The 23,383-nt window shown below is 42.3% G+C and overlaps 2 protein-coding genes across 2 annotated transcripts; both read right to left on the bottom strand.

Annotated features, from left to right (window-relative positions):
- Positions 1-1,648: 1,648 nt before the first annotated feature.
- melk (maternal embryonic leucine zipper kinase) lies at positions 1,649-11,724 on the bottom strand. The gene is made up of 18 exons (XM_052084254.1): positions 11,542-11,724; positions 11,273-11,369; positions 11,107-11,192; positions 10,482-10,598; positions 10,257-10,400; positions 10,094-10,162; positions 9,661-9,753; positions 9,368-9,466; positions 8,290-8,358; positions 8,093-8,191; positions 7,680-7,766; positions 5,862-5,993; positions 5,624-5,782; positions 4,676-4,946; positions 2,684-2,780; positions 2,440-2,596; positions 2,261-2,364; positions 1,649-2,176 (listed from the first exon to the last, which is right to left on the bottom strand). The coding sequence occupies exons 2-18, from the start codon at positions 11,349-11,351 to the stop codon at positions 1,999-2,001; spliced, it is 2,040 nt and encodes a 679-aa protein (XP_051940214.1). The 5' UTR covers positions 11,352-11,369; positions 11,542-11,724; the 3' UTR covers positions 1,649-1,998.
- A 1,737-nt stretch (positions 11,725-13,461) lies between these two features.
- On the bottom strand, positions 13,462-23,383 carry ptpn9b (protein tyrosine phosphatase non-receptor type 9b). The gene is made up of 13 exons (XM_052084251.1): positions 23,257-23,383; positions 20,878-21,021; positions 20,645-20,734; positions 20,396-20,520; positions 20,182-20,287; positions 19,348-19,458; positions 17,709-18,604; positions 17,106-17,202; positions 16,950-17,019; positions 16,751-16,829; positions 16,515-16,665; positions 15,752-15,959; positions 13,462-15,610 (listed from the first exon to the last, which is right to left on the bottom strand). Exons 1-13 carry the CDS (start codon positions 23,287-23,289, stop codon positions 15,387-15,389), a joined length of 2,334 nt encoding a protein of 777 aa, XP_051940211.1. The 5' UTR covers positions 23,290-23,383; the 3' UTR covers positions 13,462-15,386.

The raw sequence follows: 23,383 nt of genomic DNA, 5'->3' as shown, positions 1-23,383 counted from the left end.
TGGAGTTGGCTACATGTTTTGATTAGATTAAACTGACATGGTAACACAGAGGCTGAAATCTGATGGGACAAAAAAAAAAAAACAAAATCCAACTTCCACATTTGAACATATTTGAAGCAGCCAAACCCAGATAATGCTGCAAAAATAAAGAATATAGACTGTTGTGAATATATTAAGACATAAACAAACATGCAAAGTCAGCGCACTTCTGATAGTGCTGCAGCAGAGAAGGCCTTGCTGGCCCTGACTGATCACCACTGTGACCAAATTGAGTTTGACACTCCTGTACTATACTAACATTGGAACAGAGTGTGCACTCGACAGCCTGTGAACCATTCACAACATATAACATTTTCCCCAGACACCATGTTGATGCATGCATGAAACTTTTGTTGCCACAAAGTTCAATCCAGATCACATAGCAGGCCCAATTTTTTTTTTTACGTACCTCACATGGAGTTGCATGCACGGTGCTGTTGGACATCCAGGCCTTGTGTAGCCCTGTACTCGCCCACAGAAGAACAACAATAAGTCTCAAAACAGCAGTGTTAAATATTACTCGTTCAAGAAAAAAACCCTACTCTCGACTTACACAAGAAGAGCACAATGAGAGCCACTGCCAGCAGAAGTCTCATCTTTCTCCACCACTCACACCTGCAAACAATTTGACTTTCAACCCAAAGCCGGAAAATGTCAAATGATTTCAGCTTGCGGAATCTCTCTGTAGCCTTTCACATTCCTCACATTTAATCTTCTTAGGTGGCAAAATAAAACACAAGTTGCAAAACAGGTGGCAGGATTGGAATTAGAGCGCCACCTGTCTGTATGGAGGAACAGTGACAGAATACTGAAATGATTTTCCCCCTTTGTTTTTATTTTATTTACCGTATTTATTCTTTTTTTTTTTTACCTCCACAAAATTCCTGAATATATGATTTGTTTCGGTTAAAAATTTTTGTGTTTAAATATACAGTAAGCCCTCATTAATACGTTCCAAAAAGAATCAATGATACGTAAAATCCGTGAAGTTGTGAACTTAATTTTTTTTAGTTATTATACAATACTTAATTATATATACAATGAAATCAAAGACCAAAACCTGTTTTCAGGCCCACTTACAACCCCCCCCAAAAAACGTTTTCAAAAAATAGCTATAATAGTTTTTGGAAATACTGTACTGTCGACATGCGGCACCGCCGGCGCGTTCTGATTTAAAGGGTTAAAAGTATTTTAAAAAATGCACGAAAAAAATCAGTGAAACCGCGAAGCCGCGGAAAGTGAACCGCGTTAGAGCGAGGGATCACTGCACACTGTTTAATTCTCTTTTACGGGTAAGTTCATTTCAAATGGTAGTGACAAGCTGCTTGATGTGAGCACAATTTGCCTTTTATTCGCATAATTGTGTCGTTCGTTTTCTTTGCAATGTGCAATAGTCTCCTATTTCTTGACAGCAAAATGAGAACAGCAGCTAAGCAATACTTTAAAGTTAAGTGTTTGGAGGGAATGGGAGGGGTAAAACTATTTACCGAATTAGCTTTAATTCGATTTCTCCATCGATTTTGATTTATCACATGTTGGACTGCAACATGATCACCCGTGACATGCGACAATATTTCCTATTGTTTAATTATTTGAGAAATTGACTCAATTTAGATGCAGAAACCATTTATTTTGCTCCCTTTACATTGTCACAAACATGCCAGACAAACATCGATTTACAAAACAAACATCGTTGTAAACACACATTTTAAAAAAAGACAACTAAGTTGTGCTTTATGCGACAAAATCAACCAGATTTAGAGGTCAAAACATTCCTATATCCAGATTAAAAATCTGTACATTAAATACAGTTTATACATGATTTGTTTGTGAACTGACAAGAAATCAAACAAAATTTTGATATGGGGGGAGAATTGACTGTACATGATGTAATGGTAATGTAATGTGTCATGGTAGTTTTGAGGCTTGCTGGTATTAAAAATCAGTGACTTGTAAAGCTCAGATGCTGGATGTGGACAGGATGTCCTCCACCAGGTGCTTGTAGACCCAAGCATCTCCTTTTAGTCGCTGACGTCGCACGCCGACCACTTCCGGCCTGTGCAGCAGGCACACCTCTAGCTCAAAGGCCATGGTCACCTTGCCAAAGTCATCCCAGGTCCTGCACTTCACCGTATAGCTGGACAAAAGGAAAATAACGAAGTTTCTCGATGTTGCATTCATATTCAGGGTGATGAGGGAGACAGGGGCAGATATTTCTTACCCTTTCTGTCTGAAGTCAACATTTTTCTCAGGCAGGACGGAGAGAATCTGGTTCAGCACCTGGTCCGGGTTGGTCTGCCCCGTCAGGGTCACGTTGTACTGGGCCTGTGGGGAGGTGAAACACGCAGTTAGAAAAGGCACAAACGGAAAAAGCGTGTTCATTCAGGAGCGCGTGCGTGCCTTGATCTTGCGCGGGTTGTCTCGCAACGCTCGTCTCTTGCTGGGGGTGAGCATGGTGATCACCTTGTCCAGGCCCCTCTCCAGGGAGCCAAACACTCGGCCTCCCCTTCGCTTCTTTCCGCTGTCTCCGCTGCCGGCCATGTCCAAAGAACGAGACCTGTGGAAGAAGACGTAGAAAAAACCTTTAACAGATGGTGTCGGTCTTTATTTTTTTCCCCACCCCTTGCAGTGGGGTGTGACTTGCCTTCTTTCAGGACTAAAGGCGAGGATCTCGATGTTGGTGGACTCTTTGCTCTCTGCTACTCTCCTCTTATGAGGCTCCTTAGAACCACTGCCTTCAGCTGCAACACACAGACAAACACACCTGACCTGAATGAAACGTCACCACCCTAGGATCATCTCAGTAACAACAACAATGATATACATGGATGTCCCAATCACATTTTCTTTGGTCAGTCAACTGATTTTGAGGATCTGGGTCTCAATCTAACACCTCTTCAATGTGTGAAGGAGAGAAAGAGAGAGAGAAAAAAAAGAACAGATCCAAATTGTAGGGCGGCCCGGTAGTCCAGTGGTTAGCACGTCGGCTTCACAGTGCAGAGGTACCGGGTTCAATTCCAGCTCCGGCCTCCCTGTGTGGAGTTTGCATGTTCTCCCCGGGCCTGCGTGGGTTTTCTCCGGGTGCTCCGGTTTCCTCCCACATTCCAAAAACATGCGTGGCAGGCTGATTGAACACTCTAAATTGTCCCTAGGTGTGAGTGTGAGCGTGGATGGTTGTTCGTCTCTGTGTGCCCTGCGATTGGCTGGCAACCGATTCAGGGTGTCCCCCGCCTACTGCCCGAAGACAGCTGGGATAGGCTCCAGTACCCCCCGCGACCCTAGTGAGGATCGAGCGACTCAGAAGATGAATGAATGAATGAATGGATCCAAATTGTCTTGTTTTCCCTCACAAAACTATCCCAACATGACACCCTCTATATGGCTAGCGGATCAGTGAAACCGAGTAAAACATTCAAATCTTTGTGGGGAGATTGGGCATGTGAGTTCTTCAGGAGCCGTATTTTGGTGGTGTGGGGACATCAGTTATTCAGGTGGCGTATTAAATTAGTTGTGTTAAAACGCAGTTCGATCCTTTCCCCCACGTGAACTAGTCAATTTTCACAAACTGCAGGTTGCCCATTGCACTGTCTCCATATTCCACTTTAAAATATTTCCATACTGCAGACGTTATCATTGTTACATGATGCTAGCTTCATGTTAGTACCCGGCAACAATGACCACAACGTTCCCTCACTGGCTGCGTTTACTGACACCGTTTACGGCTGTGTTGCGTAGTATTAAATCTAGTATACAGTGACTTTTGGATTCAAAGTTCCACCAGGTTGATGCAGTACATAAGAGTTGTGATGTAAGCAGCCAGAACTCTGGAGTGAGGTGGTTTAAAAAAAATTTTAAAAAGGAAAAAAAAAGGGGAGAAGGACACAATATCCGCAATCAGATTTGCCTTGGCACATAATTAAGGCTGTAATGATCCGCCATTTCAGCCAATAGAATTAGCGTCATGATAAGCCGAGCAGCCAGTTGACAGTGGGAAGTGCGTGCGGCCACTTTCAAAAGCCTAATGACGGGGAAAATCATAGAAACAGAAAAAGCTACAAGGAGAACAAAAATCCACCACCACCACCACCCCCCAAATAAGGCTATTACCACAAGACAATTTATTTGCAAATGTTCACTATGTGGTTTGGGGTGCTGTAATAATTAGAGAAACACGACGACAAATGTATTAATGGAAAGAGACAATAACACTGGACGGGCAAAAGTAACGGGACACCTGATCACTCCTACCACTCGATGCAATGTCAACTTTGGGACGCGCTTGGAAAGACTTTCGACTTTTTGGAGTGTGTCGACAGGAGTCTTTGAACTATTCATCCAAGTAACACTGACATTAGATCTGAGAACGGGCCGGCTGGCTAATCTCTCCTCTAGTTCATCCCCAAATGTTTGATGGAGTTGGTCTCTCAAACTCTTCCACCAAAGTCACCGAAGCACGCCCTTATGGATTTTGCTTTGTGCATGTACACACAAAATAAAGGGCTTTCCCCAAAGTTCTTCCACAAAGCTGGAAGCGAAAAACTTGAATTCATGGATGAACCCAAAATGCAATCGAACCTTTGCAGAGTAATTCAATCTCCTTGGAGCTTATTAGGCAACATAAGAGTCGTATTCCAACCTTTTGGTGTGCTTCTAGTACCACTGGACACATTTTGATTGGGTGTGGTCAACACGTTCTTGGGGCGTGTGTTCTTGTTGGAGGAAGGAGTGCGAGGTGGAGGCTGTGCAAAGATCTCCACCGCTTTCTCCTGCTGAGCTACATTCTCTTTGTTCTCACTGGCTTGTTGCTGCTCTTTGCGCCTCCTCTCTTGGTGGTGCTGGCCTGTCACTTGACCTCTGTCAGGCGGCGGGCTTCGACCATATCGTTTCTCTACCGGCGATGCCATCCTCTGTAGAAATACATTTTATAGTTGAATATTTATCCGGTAAAGCATAATAGACGCACTTGTCTCTACTAGGGCTGAACATTTAATCAAATTCAAATCGACATCGCAATGTCATAGAATGCTATTTAAAAAATGCAGACGCTGCACTTTGGAGGGGAAAAAATTGTAAAATATTTCTCATCATTTTAAAAAAAAACATGCATATTTATATAGTAATTTTCAAGTTGAGTGCTGAAGATGTGCAGTCCACATAACATATTGTTTCACAAAACATAAGTTTAAGTGATACAGCCACAGATTTGTTTGCATTATTGCTGTAATTTGATTTATGACTGAATGAATTATGTTTTTGCCACATTTGTTCAATAGAATTTTATGAAGTTGTCATAGATAGTGAGTCAAAGTTTTAGTGAGTTATTTCTAATTCAAGTGCACACTGTAAATAAACTGCTTCGTATTAATTCATGGTTCATTTGCCTTGATATATTATTTATATGTAATATCAAAACTGATGTGTCATAAATCTGAAATTGTTTATTGTTAAACTTATTGCTTGCATTTGAAAAAAAAGGAAACGGGCCTTGAAAGAATAAACGCAGTAGCAATATTGAGGGGTAAAAATAAATCGCAATTAGGTTATTTTTCAAAATCATTCAGCATTAGTCCCTACTTGAACCAACCTTGTCGTCCATAATTCGTATTGTCCTTTCACGCACCCCTTGAGGTGTATGACGTGAGACGGGTACCCACGGGCAATCATCGATGTAGTCTGAGCAAAGATCCAACGAATCCAAAATTACAGCTTCGTCGTCGTCGACAAAATGAAGAGATTTATTAGCCTGGAAAAGGGACAATTTCTTTTAGTGGCTGAGGACAAGACATTGAACAGGAAAGGTATGCTGGGAGTCGCAGTTGGACCTGTAATCGGCCATGTAGTGGAGAGCAGGCATCCTCTGTGATGTGGGGCTCCACGTGGAGGCGCACTGGCTTGCCTCTCTGCTTCTTTGACAGCAGTAGCAAGTATGTGGCTGTGATGTGGTCGTAGTGCCACTGCACACATGACACCTCATTTAAATCACTGTACTGGAGGTCGAGTTAATTGTACAGTAATTGTGAGAGTTTTCTCAATGACTGCATGAGTTATAACGTAGTGAGAGGGTTGGAAAAAAACATGTTCTGGTTTGGCTCGTATTTACGAATAATTTTCCGTAAAAAATGTCCTACCTCGACTTGACCCGACTCACAAGAGAGATAGGAGTCGACCGTCTGTCAATTTTTGTGTGGTTTTGGCGCAAAACAGTTTTGAGTTGTAGGCGCTCCCTCTGGTGGCAGCCAACTTCACAACACGCCAGTTTGTTTAAAAAGTTTTTAAAAAAAAATAAAAAAAAAGAGTCCAAGCGTTTGCCGTTTTATTTTTTGATACTCCCAATTAAAGTTGACCTTAAAATTAAATATAAAATAAAGGCAATTGATTGCGCAGTATATATTTAACCAAACCAGCAAGTCACTATCTTAATGCCTAGTTCAACACGTCATGCAAGACATCAGAGTTAAATATAAACAACCTATATATGAACACAAGTGTTAGTAGCACATGCAGATAGAGCATACAACAATACACAAAGGCATATATTCATTGTAAAAAACTAAATTGCAGCTGAGGAAGTCTTCTGTTTCAATATCGTGTGTACAGTACTGTATATCTGTATCATACTGCCCTCTCGTGGCCAAACAATTACCATGATGCACACAATTCTTTACATTTTATTTAATTACAACATTACGATATTCATTCATTCATTCATTCATTCATCTTCCGTACCGCTTGATCCTCACTAGGGTCGCGGGGGGTGCTTGAGCCCATCCCAGCCGTCTCCGGGCAGTAGGCGGGGGACACCCTGAATCGGTTGCCAGCCAATCGCAGGGCACACATAGACGAACAACCATCCACGCGCACACTCACACCTAGGGACAATTTAGAGTGTTCAATCAGCCTGCCATGCATATTTTTGGAATGTGGGAGGAAACCGGAGCAGGGGAGAACATGCAAACTCCACACAGGGAGGCCGGAGCTGGAATCGAACCCGGTACCTCTGCACTGTGAAGCCGACGTGCTAACCACTGGACTACCGGGCCGCCAACATTACGATATGTTTTTTTTTTAATGTGCAATACCGTTAAGTGCTAGTTTGTTGCATTAAAAACCATGTAGCAAGCATTTTCTATTGTCCACCGGAATGGATTAATTACATGTCCATCCAGTTTACTTGGTAAACATGATTTATGTGGAATGGGTGAGGTCATCGAAAGAATTAAACTGGTGAGGAAAGGCACCACAGTAATCTAAAAACAATAGTTAAAAGAACAACCATGATCATAACAGTGTGACGAGGTGAACTGTCGTATAGTAATGCTGAATTTAATCTCGTGTGATGTCATGCGTGACATTGTTCAACATCTGATGTTTTAGACACGAAATTTCCACCAAGGTTTTGAGCAAATTACGAAGAAAGAAGTTCCACAGATCTGTATTTGAAATATAAGCAGGGCATATAGATCTCCAGAGTTGCGTGATAGCTCAGCGGCAAATGTAAAATGAAGATCAATTGTGGTTGGGAGTTGTGGTGTCGTTCAAATGTGCGATCAAGATAAATGGCAGAATGTTGGCTTTTTTGTTGTTGTTTTATTTCCTCTGCTTTCCCATGGTTGACACATTCAAAAAAAAGTGGCACATACCTCTTTTACAAGAGCTGTGGTGCTTTCTCTGGAACGCTTCATATTGACTGCCATTTCAGTGATGCAGTCCTCGTCTATGTGACCCAGCTACAAAATAAACACTGGTTTGGTTGAACAGCACCGTGAGCACAAACAAGTTAAACTTTGATGCGATGCAAGTTATGCAACTTGCGTGGTTTTATAGTATAAGTACGGTATGTTATGTTGTGTTCTACTGTATTTTTATTTAATGTTAGATGCTCTGAAAAGCTCTTTGCTACAGCTCTAACTGTTGTAAAAGTGCTATATTAATAAAGGATTGTGTTGCATTTAACTCGCTGAGCTTTTGTTAAATTAAACCTATTGGCTACTTTGTGTTGCAAATATGCTTTATGTATACATTAATAGATGCAAATATTGATTTGTTTGTGTACCGGCTGCCTGCTGCACCACTCCACAGGGCTGTTGTGGTCTTTCATTACCCAAGGATGCTCAAGTAGCTGCTGCACTTCCAGGCGCAACTTGGGGTCCACCTAAAGACCAAAAAAATTGTAACGACAACTCAATGATTCCACTGACAATATGTGGCTTTAAAACTTTGTTCTCCCCATTACGATACATGTAATTATACCTGCATCATTTGGTTGAGCAGGAGGATGCTTCCTGGGGATAGCCATGAGGGGTTATCATACTTTCCTCTCTGAAAGTACATGTGCCAAATACATACATTAGGGCGCAGTAATAAACTTGAAATACTACTACTAATAATAATACATCACATTTGTAAGCGCCTTTCACAACACTCAAGGACACTGTACAGCCAAGACCAATGGTAAAATACAAATAAAATAATAAATAAATAAAGACAGATTTAAGGCGGGTAGGCAAGTCTGAATAGGTGGGTTTTGAGCTGAGTTTTGAATAAGGAAAGAGTCAATATTACGAATGTTGGGAGGAAGTGAGTTCCAGAGTTTGGGGGCAGAGCGACTGAAGGCTCTGCACCCCATTGTACTGAGACGGGCAGAGGGTAGAAAAAGGTGGAGGGAGGATGAGGACCTGAATGAGCGAGAGGGAACGGAGATTTGAAGAAGATCTGACAGATAGGGGCGCGCAAGGTTGTGAATGGCTTTGAATGTATAGAGAAATAATTTGAAGTTGATTCTAAGTTTGACAGGAAGCCAGTGGAGCTGTCGGAGGATGGGGGTGATATGATGGAAGGAGGGGGTTCTCGTGATGATCCGGGCTGCTGAATTCTGAACAAGTTGAAGTTTATGGAGGAATTTCTGATAATTACATTTCAAATACTAACATCTGGATGTATGCTTTTTTCCCCTGGCTAAGCGCTTATTGGTAATGTCCAGGCATCTCCAAGCCGTCGTCAAAGTCTTGTCCTGACTTTGACGATTCCCCTTCACAGGATAATGAATAAGCATCATTTGGAGACCTCAATCACAGGAAAGAGTAAAAGGCATATGGGCCCCCCCCCCCCCCAAATGTTTTCAAAGCATTTACACTTGGGAATGACGTCACATATGCTGGCATCTTATTGCACTTGCGTGCAGCATAACAGCTAAACGATGCTTCACCATGTTTACTTTTTACACTCCTCTAACCTAACTATCCACAAGTTTTTTCAGTCAAAGTATGGTCAATGTTTGCGGGAAAAAATTACAATTATTAAACAATGAAAATGAAAATTTAGCTCTTACAGTAATTTTCCTATAGAGCACCACGCAGCTGTCATCATCAAAGGGCAGATAACCACATAGCAGAGCGAACAGCAGCACGCCCATACTCCACACGTCAGCCTGGAACATAGTATTGCGTGTTTGAAATAATTAATTCCTACTTCAGGGCACCAAGACAAGGTAAATCTACAGGAAAACCGTGTTTATGTGATTAGTGGAAGACCATTTAGATTCCTGGCATTTATTTAGGGACAAGCTTGTATGAGAAGATAACCCCCCCCCAAAAAAAGGAAAAAGAGCTGTGAAGCACTCACCTCTGAGCCAATATAAGCTTTTCCCTGGATGAGCTCAGGAGCAGCATAAGCTGGACTTCCACAACACGTCATCAACTCATAACCAAGGCCTCCCTGTGACACATGATCACACGTTACACAAAATGCTGCATCTACTGAACATACATCCAAAACAAGAATTCTGTCTTTCCAAAGTCTTGATTGACACAGGGAGAGGGGTCTTAAGTTAACACAATGCTTACTGTGGATATAATTTGCTGTGGTATATAACTCCACTGCATCAGCTGTGCGTGACTATAAAGTTTAGGAGCAGCTCTCAGTGTGGTGAAGGTACCGTTCAACACCACTTCCAACTCCAGTTCAATTTTACCTCTGAGACAGCGGCAGTCAACACTGAGCATTATTAGTGATCTTGTGTTGGATCTCACACGAAAGTGTTGACAAGTTGAAGTACCTTCGGTTTGGCACATAAGCCAAAATCTATGAGCTTCAAGTTGTGGTCTCCATCTATCAACAGGTTCTCCTAATGTTTAGAGAGACAGCAGATGATGAGATTTGCATTTCAAAAGGACACATTAACAACTTCAAAATCTTCCACTCCTGCTCACTGGTTTTACCGGTTTAAGGTCCCTGTGTGCGTAACCCTGGCTGTGAGCGTAGGCCATTGCAGACACAATTTGTCTGAAAAACACTCTTGTCTCCTCTTCTGACAGCCGGTCCTTGGCTATAATGTAGTCAAACAACTCCCCTCCTGGACAGTACTGCAAGAGATACGGGGACGGATAGGCATAGAAGACAAATACACAGCTGCAGTTTATCGACTTCCCCGTCTGTCTGCTCACCTCAAGTATCATGAAGATCTGTGTGGGGGACTCAATGACTTGGTAGAGACGGCAGATGTGCTGATGACTGAGGTTCTTCATTGCCTCGATCTCCACCTTCACTCGAGGAAGATCTTCCTAGGTAATTATGTCAACCGGTTTTAGCGAACACTTTCATCTTTGACGTGTCGTACAGGAAATAACCGCTGAGCTGTACCACATATATGCCTCACCAATCGTATAAACGGATAACCGTTTATAGGATTGAATTGGTGGAAAAACCGTTGGACATTTGCTTTAGGATGAATACTTGGGGTTGTATTTAATCCAGTTTGTTATGCGTCTAAAAATGACCAGTTATACAAATGCGGAATACAAACAGAATTTCCTTCATGATAAAATAATGGTTTTAAAGGTGGACAGGTAAAACACAGTGTAGCCAATCTCAACCAAAAATAACTAGCTGTCATTCATTGACTCACCGATTATTCTCACGTTCTCATATTTTAAATGTTATAAAACGTATTCGATTACATATTGTATTCTGTTTATTTTATAAATCTGTGCTATTTGTAGCTGCTATAGCCCTTAAATTTTTCAACAGTATTCCCATTCTTAATAATACATTTGTGTCTGAAAGACTCACCGCAAGATCCTTCTTGTTCATGATCTTAATGGCCACTTTCTCTCCTGTTAGTTTGTGACGACCCAGCTTCACTTTAGCGAATCCCCCTGGAAAAAGAAAAATACACATTTAAATGTCAAAACGGTACAAGAAAACGCCGGGATAGTTTGTGCTTTCAACATATTACCTGAGCCGATAGTCTCATAAACCTCGTAGTACTTGTGAAGCTCTTCGGCCCCGCGGGGCTCGGTCCTCTCCACGGGCATTCTGCCTGCTTCAGCCGACTGTTGAACACAACACCAGCCATGAACGCATCCACTTAATCTCAAAATGTGAAAACCCTGACATAATAAACAGTATATCGCTAAATTTATACGACCACTAACGCCGATTCATAGCTCGCCAATTATGTGTTCACTTAACAAGGATACGACCAGCAAAAGCAATGTGACTTACGTTAGGAAAAAGCTCACGTTTGTAGCAATGACGTTTCTTCCCGTCACCAGAATATGAGGCGATGTGTAAAACAAAAATGCTAAATGGTTACTGCCAGCTTGGAATGTTTTGTCAGACCCAATTTGAATTTCGCACGTTAAACGTCAACTTCCTGCTTCCGCTTTGGCTCCCGACCGCCCTCGAGTGGCCAAATGCGCTACTGTCGCAATTATTTTGAGCTCTGGAATTCCGTGAAAATGCTTCCATACAATTCTAGAGAAAGATGGATAGTACGGCAATCAAGTGATTGCCGCTTTTTGCATGTTCTCACCCCGTGCTGTGTAAAAAATAATCTTGTATTTAATATAAAATTACAAATTCATCTTCATAAATTCACAGCTTCTTTTCCTCTCGTCAGAATTGAACTTTTTTTTTTATCAGTGTAATATAACACACTTCAATAGTAATTTTCCAAATCGGTTTTGAGTTTTAAAAAGAGGAGGAAAAAGGCATTTTCCCCACATGACATCACAATGTGTACCATGTTGTTATTTTTTTTAACATTACTTTGGACCAGTCACTTGATGTTCTTTGTATGCATAATTGATACCCGAGTACAGTATTACGAGGTTATTTTTGGTTCGCTGTAGATTAAAAAAAAAAGGTTAAATGTCAGCAGAGGAGACACACATTCAAGCACCGAGTTTAACAAGAATGTTTTCCCAAACTATATTACTTGACAATTGTCTTTGAGGCAAATTGAGATTGTGAATAGCTCCCAACCACATTTACAGAAACCCCTCTTTGCAGGTTATTTTATCTTCGAATGAATTACATACATCTATAATCATGTAGTAGACTAAATAATAATAATAATAATACATTTTATTTGTGGGCGCCTTTCTAGAAACTCAAGGACACCTTACAACAAGCAGTTAAAATCACGAGTACAATGTTAAAAACTACATCAAATAAGATAAGAAAAAATACAACAAAAATAAATAAATAAAATAATGGCTTTATGGTCTGAGTGAATAGGCTTGTCGAAACAGATGTGTTTTGAGGCGGGATTTGAAATGTGTTCATGAGGCTGTATTACGAAGGTCAGCGGGGAGTGAGTTCCATAGCTGGGGAGCAGAGCGACTGAAGGCTCTATTTCCCATGGTGACGAGGCGAGCAGGGGGGACAGAGAGGAGGACAGAGGAGGAGGAACGAAGAGAGCGGACAGGCGTAGGAATATGGATGAGGTCTGATAGGTATGGAGGGGCTAGGTCATGAATGGATTTGAATGTGAGGAGCAGGATTTTATATTGAATGCGGTGTAAAATGGGGAGCCAGTGGAGATGTTGAAGGACAGGTGTAATATGGTTTATGTATGGCGTGAGTGTGATAATGCGGGCGGCTGAATTTTGGACCAGTTGAAGCTTATGGACGGTTTTTTGGGGGAGACCAAACAGAAGGGAATTACAGTAATCGAGTCGCGAGGTGACGAGGGTGTGTACAAGTATAGCAGTGGACTGAGGAGTGAGAGAAGAGCGGAGCCGGTGGATGTTTCGAAGATGATAATATGCAGAACGAGTGATGTGGTTGATATGTGAGGTGAAGGAGAGGGTGCTATCAAGGATGACACCCAGACTCTTGACCTGAGGGGAGGGGGAGATGGAAGAGCTTTCGAAGGGAATGGAGAAATTGTTTATTTTGTTTAGATTGGATTTAGTGCCAATAAGGAGGAATTCAGTTATATTGCTATTCAGTTTTTTTATGTGTTTTAAATGTGATTATATGCAATAAAAGTTATGGCAGCCACATATGCAGGTGTTTCAAATTGTGTATCAGTATAAATAAAATTTCTATGCTACCTATCAGGTTGTTTTTTGTTTAGTTTAGTTGTTTTACCCGGACAGTAAGCGATCACTCATGTTGTATACTGTACTTTCCAGATAGTGATAGCATTGCTTTAATGGGCCAGCCAGGCGTACATGGTGTAAAAAAAGCCAACATTCAATCACAAGATATACACGAGAAAAGTAAAACAAGGATGACACATGATCTTGTTTTTATGCATAACTCATGTGACAACTTAAAAATATGGAAAATCCAGACCCTAGCACGCTCTTGCGCTTGCTACCTCCAGCAAGACGTTTCATGACACGTGCTCGTGAGACTCTTCGCGTGTATCGGTGGATGTGTGGCTGCATTGGGAGATCCATGCTGAAATACATAAAAATGGCCTTTGGCATTGAGGGGTCCAAATACACAAAGATGAATGAAATAGCAGCCCGTTAAAACATTCAAGACTCTTGCGTTCATGCTAACAAATCAATCAATTTTCAGACACACAGAAGAAACTTTTTGTTCCGTTACCGTTCTTTTCTTGGCTAGACTATAATATATTGTCAAGCAACCCTCCTCCTAAAAAAATACACCAGAAAGCATTTGAACAATCAGCGATTCTCTGAGTCAGTTACGAAAATACCATGGGAGGGTATTCTCCAACACACGCCACGAAAAAAAAAAATCATATATATGTACTGTATGTAGTTCAACGTCTGATTTGTTCAGCTTATTGAATGATTCTGCTGTGGTGGCAAAGGAACCATTCATTGACTTTGAACCTGTACTTTTTTTCTTCTTTACAAAGACATAAATATAGTAGGATAAAATACAGTGAAAATACAAAATAAAGATTTAGCTTGTATGATAATTTAGATGAAAAATGCAATAACGGATATTAAAAGAAACCCCCAAAATTGCCCCTGAGGTCAAATGATAAGAAGAACCAGAACTTTGTCCACTCAGGACTTTCCTATTACGGTACTCCTAAGCACTGAAGGCAAAAAAGTGTGTCGTGTCCTATGCAAGTGCACGAGCGTGGCTGTCATTATTACTATTGATCTTGTACTGTGACATGAAACAAAAAGAACAACCTGAAGGCACAATTATCGGAGACAGAATATGTCTCAAGAGTAAGGAGGAATACTGGAAAGGGTAACGAAATACGGAAGATTAAACAGGTAAACGGTGGACTTTTAAGGTCAAATTACTTTAAAATAGTCCAATCAAAGAAGAGTAAAAATGTCAAGACATCACTTTTAAAATAATTTTGTTGCTATTTATATAGCCTGGCTTACAAGATCGATTTACCTGTCCAGCTTTAAAACCATTATACATGTATTAAAACAAGGCATTTTTACACTTCTTCAAGAGGTTATTATGCACAACGATGTATAAATGTAGCTGTATGTTACAAGAATATACACGGTTTCAGTCTATAATATCTTAGTAAGGAGTACATCCAAACATTCGGGGTGATGACTTTGGCTTTGGAAAGTTAGTCTACACATGCACACAATATGAAACACGTGTAGAAAATGCACCATAGGAAGAACCAAAAACGTCATGGGACAAAAAGAACATCAAATAAAATCCTCAAATGGCTCACAAAATAATCTCTCACAACGCGTCTCACTCAAAAGCACCCACAACCCCCCCTGAAAAAGGAAATGGCAGTTTGAGGATGAAAAGAATATAAAGGTGTCGGTGGGTTCAAGTTTGCCATTCCTCATGTGCAAGTCAATAGAAAAATGCTACAAGGTTCTTGTCAATGGGACAAGTGCAGGGTAAGCAGAGCTCCCCCCGCCATTTGTCCTGACATTGGCAGGGCTCTCCGCACGTTTTCTTAGAGAGCTCTTCAGGTGGCCCTGCGTGTCCATTCACACGAGGGGCACCCCCATCACATCAAGAGCCAGACCAAGACATCCACTTTGCTCTTTTGTCATAGAAGTTGCAGGCGTCGCCCTCAATTTTCTACTGCCAAACGTTCCATGCTGACTTGGGTTTAGGTCGACTTCCAGCCCGTGTGTCTCTCACTCGCTGTCGGTCTCTATGTCCGAGTCGGACCACTGCACCGGGCTCAGCTTGCCGCGGCGCATGGCATATTCGATGACCGCGGTGTAGCAGAAGTAGTACTGGTCCCACGTCTGGATGCTGAAAGCCCTCTGCGTGCGCATGCGCCGCACAGTCTCGTGGACGTCTACTGTGCCAATGTCCTCCAGCCGGGACAGGCAGATGTCCAGTGTGCAGAAGGTGCCTAAAGCCAGGAGGAATGCCAGCATAACGAGGAAATCAAAACCGGTAATAGATATCACAGAATAGATAATATTGAAAGACCAAAAAAAAAACAAACAAAAAAAAAAAACAGAATTTGACAAAACATCATCTTTGCATTTACCTGTCCGGCCGATGCCCGCACTGCAGTGTACCACCACAGGAGGGCCCCCTGGAGGCCCCTTCCAACTGGAGCCCAGGCTCTGGACTGTGTCTAACCGCCTCTGAAGTACATGCTCACGAAAGTCCAACATGGCCGACGCACTCTTGGGCACTCCGAAGTCCGGCCAGCTGACGTAGAGGTAGTGGCAAACATCCCGTCTCTCCCCAGACTTGACAAAGAGAGGGCGATTAGACTCATGTTATACAACATTAGAATAGATACCCTCCTGCTCACCTGTGACCACAGCGTGGGGAAGCGCAACGGAAATTTGAACATTTTTGCCATAGCTCTTTTCAAGTCAACCACATGATTCATCAGTTGAGAGTGTGTGATGGAAAATTTGAGTTTGAAATGTGTCATGCTGTCTGCGCCTGCAACTATTACAATGGATGCTTTGTTTTATTCATTTTTTCTGTTTCGTTTTCCTGTGGGTTGGTGGGAGTTGGGGAGCAGGTCTGATTACATCCATCACAAGTGCTTTTGGTAACATTTCAACCTTGAAAAGTACTTGCACTGAACTACTCAATATACCTATTACACAACCCCAGGTTATCATATGTTTTAACTTGAATCAGTATTTTTCACTCAGAAAACATCTCAGTTACTTGTAACATGTGCAGCGGAAACTGTTATGCCATCTAACCTTTCCACCGGATATGGCTTGAAGGTGTTTGGGGACAAAAGTGGTGGAGGACTGCTCAGAGTGCAGGTGGTAAGAACTCACTTGAGTATTATAGAGCTCCAGATGTGAGAGTTTGAAGTCATGGAAGACCTGGATGTGGGTGTTCCTGATCAGGAAACACCCGTGTTGCTCTGTTCTGCCTTCCTCCAGTGGCCAATACTGACCACACTTGACACGTCCTCGCTCCACCACTCTGATACAGACAACATGTGCATAGATGAGATGTTCTTACTCGGTCATGTACACGTTTTTGCAACTGCCACTTTAAAAGAATTCACCTCGTTGTCATAACAATGATAAGTACCATCTGCTCCCACACCATGCGCCAAAAGTCCCCAAATGTTTTGGGCAAAGGACCTGAGGAACAAAAATAGCAACCGATTTATTAGAAATAGCGCCAGGAGCAGTAATAATAATAATAATAATATGAGTGAATCTCATTAAAAACAATCAAGAGTAGAATTGTGTGCTTCTTACCCTGAGTAGCAATGTATGCCTTTCTTCTCTTGTAGCCATCCATGAAGCTTGCATTAATGTAATCTGAAGTCTGCAGGGCACACAGCAAAAGAACTTGGTGTGACAGTCCTCTACGAGGCCTCCCGCACAGTCGGCTTCAGATGGATTTGTCATTACCTCGTCCTCATCATCACAGAGCTGGCTGAGTCGCACTCTGGACTGGTCCAGACACAGAACATCGCTGTAACGGTTCTTGAGCTGATTGGAGAGTTTCCTGGAAATGAACATACAAACAAAATGTCAACTCGCAACAGGGAGTTTACTGAGCTGAGCTGCCCACACGGGATAATGAGGATGAACGGAAGTGCTGGATAGGTGATCTTGACAGATAAAACGACAGGATTACATTTGCCAGGGTGTAGCTTTCAGGAAATAAGAATTTGTTAGCTAAACACAATGCAGGTGTCCCCAAAACAACCTGAACAAAACAATATGCTTAACACACATAATACATAAATGAACAATTTATTATCTATATGGAATATCCTCATGTTACAACGTATCACTACTCTATGCCTACGTCACTGTCACTGTTTAAATGTAATTTAAACAGTGCCAAGTAGATATGGTTCTACGTGCAAGGACGTATACAGTATGTATTATATGTGTTGCTGTTCTGTGCATACTGTGAAAGAAGCAGTTGTTCTTAGAAGTTTGATCATTATCGTAACATGAATCTATAAAATCAGCAAAAATAAGGATCATCTGACGATATCTCACTTGGAATAGTCAAAGGTGCCTGCTGGTGGCTCCTTGCGAATCTCCTCATATTCCTGATAGATCCCTTTCTTCTTCTTCCTTTTCACATGATCCACCAGCTCCTGCATCGCCATGCCTCCCTGCTCCGGCATGTGAACTGACTCTTCCGTGCCGCAGTCCTCGTCATCAGGACCCCATGACGAGGACATGGGTGATGTCTGGGAGGCGGGTTGGTGGGGCGGTCGAGGCAAAGATTTCTGGGGCAACGGAGGCACACCCTCCTCTTCCTCACCCTCCTCATCCACTTCTTGAATACGCTCATTCAGAAGTCCGTGATCCGAGTCTATTGTTCTGCCATCCACTGCGTCAGTATCACCTTTGTGAGAGAGCGGCGTGTCAGGGGGTGTGTCCGACTGGGGAGGAGCTTGCCGTCCACGACCATTCATGTTTGAATTGGGATTCAAGCCACTGACGGCCATGTTGTTTCCACTCCCAGCTGATCCGTTCCAGTGTTGGTGGTTCCCCTGTAGCCTGTTTGCAGCAGAATGCGCGCTCAGCTTCGGATGACCCAGAGTCCTGCCCTCATCCACACCACAGTGGTTGTGAGGGTTCGCATTGCTGTCGTCGTAGAAGTTAGAGTTAGCCGCGGCTAGCTCAGAGCCCAGATGGGTACTTAAATGACTATGGGTCAGCGTTGCGCCAATGCTCGGTTCCTTGCACTCAAGGCTGTAAGAGCGCAGCAGGCTTCCCACGCAGTCGTGTGTGTCATGTACTTGTGTGTCTCCCTCCACAGTGTTTGCGTTTATGCAGGATTGGATCCAGGCCACATGGCTGTACTGGGATGTCCCGCCTAGGTTCTCAGGGAGGGAGGAGACTGGGATGTGACTGGCGAGCTCGTGAGCCTTCACTGTACACACCTGGAGGATGAAAAAGAAAAGGAAACACATATCAATAGACATATGCAGTAAACCCCAACTCTACCGTGTTTCAGCATTCACGCCCTTGTTCGAGTGTCCAGTGTTTTTTCCCGACGCGGCGAGGTTTTTCATGGATAGTACAGCTTTTTGTGTCAATACATACAATACATAAATATTGGTTAAAAAGTACTGTGAAAAAGGGTATGATGAAAATAAATAACATTTTTAAGCAGTGTTGGGATCTGATTGGCTGCTGGTAAAATGAAGCATTCTTGGGTCAAACGATGGATGCCCCCTTGTGTCCCAAGTCTTCAAAAGCTTAGTGAGCCTCAGACCCAGTGGAAAATCCTGCCCACCCAGAACATAAAACTCTGCGATATGCTTCTGAGAGAATAGGGGGAGTTCTGCAGCTGCTGTCTTGACAACGCAAGATAACAATGTCAGTGTCGAGTCTTAACATACACCAAACTAGCGGTAATCCACAGTACTCAGCACTTTTCAATACATTTGAAAATCTTTCGGCTTGTCCCATCAGGGATCGTCACAGTTAATTAATACAGTGTTGTACAGTATTTTCTATTTGATGCATTTTTCTCTTGCAATTTTTTTGTGATAATGTTTTTCAATTACAGCAGGGTGGAAGAGAATGGATGACTTCCAATAAACAGGGGTTCAATTCATAGCAAAAGATCAGGAGCTTTTTAAAAGATAAACTATGGCCTTCTTGGTGAAACCAGTCTTACCCGTTCTCTCAGCTTCTCACGCACGAAGAGGCGAAGGACTGCAAAAGGTGCTCGAAACCAAAGAGGCGAGGACACAATGAAGACACATTTTAAGCGAGCAGGAAACGCCCCCTATAGGAAACAAACGGTAAGTAGCGAATCAGTGATCTTAAAATAACACCAGTGATTCCCAACCTTTATAGAGCAGACGGACATTTTTTATATTGACAAAATCTCACAGCACACCCGGGGCTCAAGACTGCCACTCAAGTAGGACATTTTGGCCTAAAATTCGAGACAGTGCAACTACCGGTACATTTTTCATCTCAAACCGCTATACAAATACAGATGTATTGTATCTAATCGTGTGTGTATCATGTTTTATGTTGTTGTTGGTGTTAATCTTGGACATTTTTTGCAAATAGCAAACATCTGCTCCATACTTCTGCCCATGTATCAACAATATAGTGAAAGTGGGTGGATATCTGAATATTTACTACTACAGTACTAAGTCAATTTGTGATTCATGTGCGGCCCTAAATTTTGTACTTGCACTCTAAAACTTCAGATTAGCGGCCAATGCGTTCCTAGTAAAAAAACAAACAAAGACAAAAAGTTAGTCTGGTGTTATGACACCACCAAGCAAAAATGTCACGAAAAGTATAAGTGGGGACTTATTAAAGAACAATTTACTCAAATTTACACAAAGTGAAATCTAGGCGTACTTAGATATTTACGCATTTATTTAAAAGACACACTGTAGTTTTAATTTTCAACTTTACAACTCTATAATTTTCAAATGGTTGTGAATCACTGATCTGGACACACTGCAAAACCAAATTCTTTATTACTTACCTTGAGCAAATTGAGAATCTTGACACAGAGATCATAGTCAAAATTCCCATAACTGGAGTTGGTCATGTCATATATAAATATAAGTCCATCTCTCTGAGTTTGAACACTGTGAAGAATCAAAAGACCATTTAGAAATTGACGATAGCTTCATGATGGTGCACTAATTGTAAAGAAAAGGGGGAGTTTCAGGGCACAGTGGTTGTGTGCGCGTCACCTGTCTATGGCTTTATCAAGCTGATAAATGATGGCCTGCAGCACAGCTTTGTGAGTGGTCACATCTGGCCGATGAAGGCGAGCAGTGAAGAGTGCAAGTGCAGCACCGTTTGCGTCACGTCCAGGCTGGAGGGAACATAAAAAGAAAAGGAGGCACACAGATAAATATTTTTGTTTGAAGATGGTAGGAATACAAATATCTGTGCTGTGTAGATATACAGCAACGTTTCGGTAGGTCTCCACCACTAACCAGGACGGTGAACTTGCCACTGAGCAGCTCAGAATGGAGTGGCTCCTCGTCAGGGTTTATATTGATGATCCCCTCTTTGATTCTTGTGTTCTGATACGTTATGTTTGTGGCAGGAGAGAAGCATAATCTCATTAGTTTGCAGTTCTGGAGTAAATATTTGCCTGCTCTGTAAGATCTCACTGACAGCTGAAAAGGGTATTTCAGTGGTGTCCCCACGCTGGGCCCAGTTGTACCTTGTATGCTTGGAGGAGGTCGACGGCTCGGGAGACATCAAACTTGCGGGCCATAAGAAACTTAACAGCTGTGGGATGGGAGACGAGCCCAGCGCATTGAAGCTGCTCCCTGCGACGCACCTCACTCAGGAACTCCTCCACAGCCTGGAACATGACACAGATAGAGAGGGATGGAAAAGAGACTTGTCTGTGGCTGTGTCTGTATATGCGCACGTGTGTAGAATGTCGAAACAGAATAAGCAGAGGCTTGGGATCAAATTATCATGTCTACCAGGGCCTTCAACTTTTTCTCTAATGAAGCTACAATACATTTTCATGCAATAATTTAGTCAGACGCAAATGCTGTGCTCTGTGGAACATGACATGGATGGAAGCAAGCAGCCACAACAGCCAAGCCACAACAGCCAACTCAGCTGCATCTGTCCTCAAATTTAGAACTAGCACAAGGAGGATGACATACAGGTACAACAATACTGCATTTTACTTTCACAAATTTCAGATGAACCCAAGAGACAAATAGGTCACATTGCAGATACAAGATTTATTTTACAGACGCAGCCAACCAACCATGCACATGTTTTGATTTAGCAACAAAAGCACCCTCCTTGCATTTTAACGTCAATAAATATTGTGGTGTTTTATAGTGCAACAATCAATACAGGTAATTATAATTACCCAGTATCCAGCCCAAGACATTTTGCACATGCAAGTGTGCGTCAAAGTGTCACTCCTTCGACATTGGTTTTGACCAAAAACGCTTGACCGTGTTACGATTTAACCAGGTATTGAAGGAATTTAAGGTGTAAGGAACCTCCAACCAATTCAGTTTACAAGAATAAAACAATACCGCATATAGTCATCACAGTTATTGTGGGGCCTTTCACGCAGGTGGCACAAGATCAATTCCCAGCCAGTGCTCATACACCCAGTCACTGCTGGTTCCAAACCCAGATTAAAGGAGGGTTGCAAGAAATAGGGCATGCAACATAAAAACGTGGCGAAACCAATCACCTGAGTGACTCGCTTATGGGATGAGCAGAAAATCATAACGACACAAGTCACGTTGTACACACCATAGTTCAAATAGTAGTTTGGTACACTTCTTAAATTGGTCAAAACAGTTTATCTTCATGGTGTAATTTGCTCAATTATGACAATTATCAGTTCAGAAATATTCACACGGCTTGTGCAATGTACACCTGTCTAGTATTTGTATGGATGGAATTACACATTTGACCTTGCTAACGTTGCTTCTTCCTTTATCATATGCACAAAGATGCTGAAGCTGTTCTACCACTCTGTCATAGTCAGCTCCCTTGAGTGAGCAGTTGTGTGCTCTGGGGACAGGAAGATTCAAGAAAACCAGCGCTTCCCAACTGGATAAATTGATGAGGAAGGCAGGCTCTCTTGAGGGTACATAGTTGGACAGCCTGACATCTACTACAGGAAGGAGGGTGTCGAATAAGTGAGAGTTCATCATCCGACAATCCACAGCAATCTTCTGTCAACATCTTGCACAGTGACTGTATTAAATCCTTTCAGATCATACCGGGATTATTTTTTCCCCCATGCATTAAAAAAACATAGATAAAAAGCTGTATACTTTTTGATGACACTTTAATAGTGTTCACGTCTTTATTATTAGTAATTTGACTTGCCCGCTTGGTTCAAAATGTCGTGCTGTGCTGTTGATGACAGGCCTTCTGCACTTGTAATACAGATACGGCATTGACAACAACATAATTGCTGAGAATAGGAAGAGTAAATTCTGAGAAGTCTCAGAGGAAAATTATGACATTACTTGACAGTAAGCTCTGAACGAAAGATTTATAAGACAGAATAACAACCCTGGAAAGTTTTCAGTATGACGACGCTCTAAAACGAGCATCGCTCTATAAGAAGGTACATATATTTTAAGAAAGACCAGCGTGCAAGAATTCCCTTGCTGCTTAAGAGTAGTTGTTACCATTTGCTCGGGGGCTAAATTGCATGTGGTCGCTAAATGCTAACCATAGCTTCACGGACACTTTACGCCACGTTGATCGTAATATTGAAAAAAAGACATATCTCCGTTAAACATGAACAACACTTGTAAAACACAGTGGGGAATTGATAGTTTGGGGTGGGTAAATAAACAGCGGCAATTGCCCGCAGTTTGGGTTAGCCAACATTGCTCATGCTAACCGCTGTCAGGCACACCGGAGACAGTCGCCCTGAAGGAGGGTGCGTTCGAGTCACAGCAGCTTATTGCTACTCAGACCAGTCAGTGGCAGAGAATGTTACGGCAACTCTTCAGTGGTTGCTTTAATTAACTGTATCAAGTTGGAAGGTACACGCTGCATAAAATCAGGTGAAAACTTCGCCAAAAAAAACGCTTACCAGGTGCTCCTGAGTTGACAGGGGTTCCGCCATCTTAGCCTCAGCAACGTCGCAACGAGCAGAGGGCGGGGCATCGGGAGCACGCCCACCAGCTGCTTGCTCACGCCCTTCTCCCTCTGACAGTCAA

Source organism: Hippocampus zosterae, chromosome 13, assembly GCF_025434085.1.
Source record: "Hippocampus zosterae strain Florida chromosome 13, ASM2543408v3, whole genome shotgun sequence".
NCBI classification, from domain to species: Eukaryota; Metazoa; Chordata; class Actinopteri; order Syngnathiformes; family Syngnathidae; genus Hippocampus; species Hippocampus zosterae.
Note: the sequence above shows the minus strand (reverse complement) of the source record. Positions and strands in the feature narration are given on the sequence as shown.

Bases quoted from the DNA above. Each gene is read 5' to 3' on its own strand.
- melk (XM_052084254.1), bottom strand. From the start codon at position 11,351: ATGCCCGTGGAGAGGACCGAGCCCCGCGGGGCCGAAGAGCTTCACAAG. The intron at 10,401-10,481 runs GTGAGCAGACAG...TATCTCTTGCAG, and splicing joins AGATCTTCATGATACTTGAG to TACTGTCCAGGAGGGGAGTT. The intron at 5,783-5,861 runs GTCCAACTGCGA...TCCCTTTTCCAG, and splicing joins CACTACATGGCCGATTACAG to GCTAATAAATCTCTTCATTT.
- ptpn9b (XM_052084251.1), bottom strand. From the start codon at position 23,289: ATGGCGGAACCCCTGTCAACTCAGGAGCACCTG. The intron at 19,459-20,181 runs GTAAGTAATAAA...TGTTTCCTATAG, and splicing joins AGATTCTCAATTTGCTCAAG to GGGGCGTTTCCTGCTCGCTT. The intron at 15,611-15,751 runs GTAAATGCAAAG...TCCTGGCTTTAG, and splicing joins TGCGGGCATCGGCCGGACAG to GCACCTTCTGCACACTGGAC.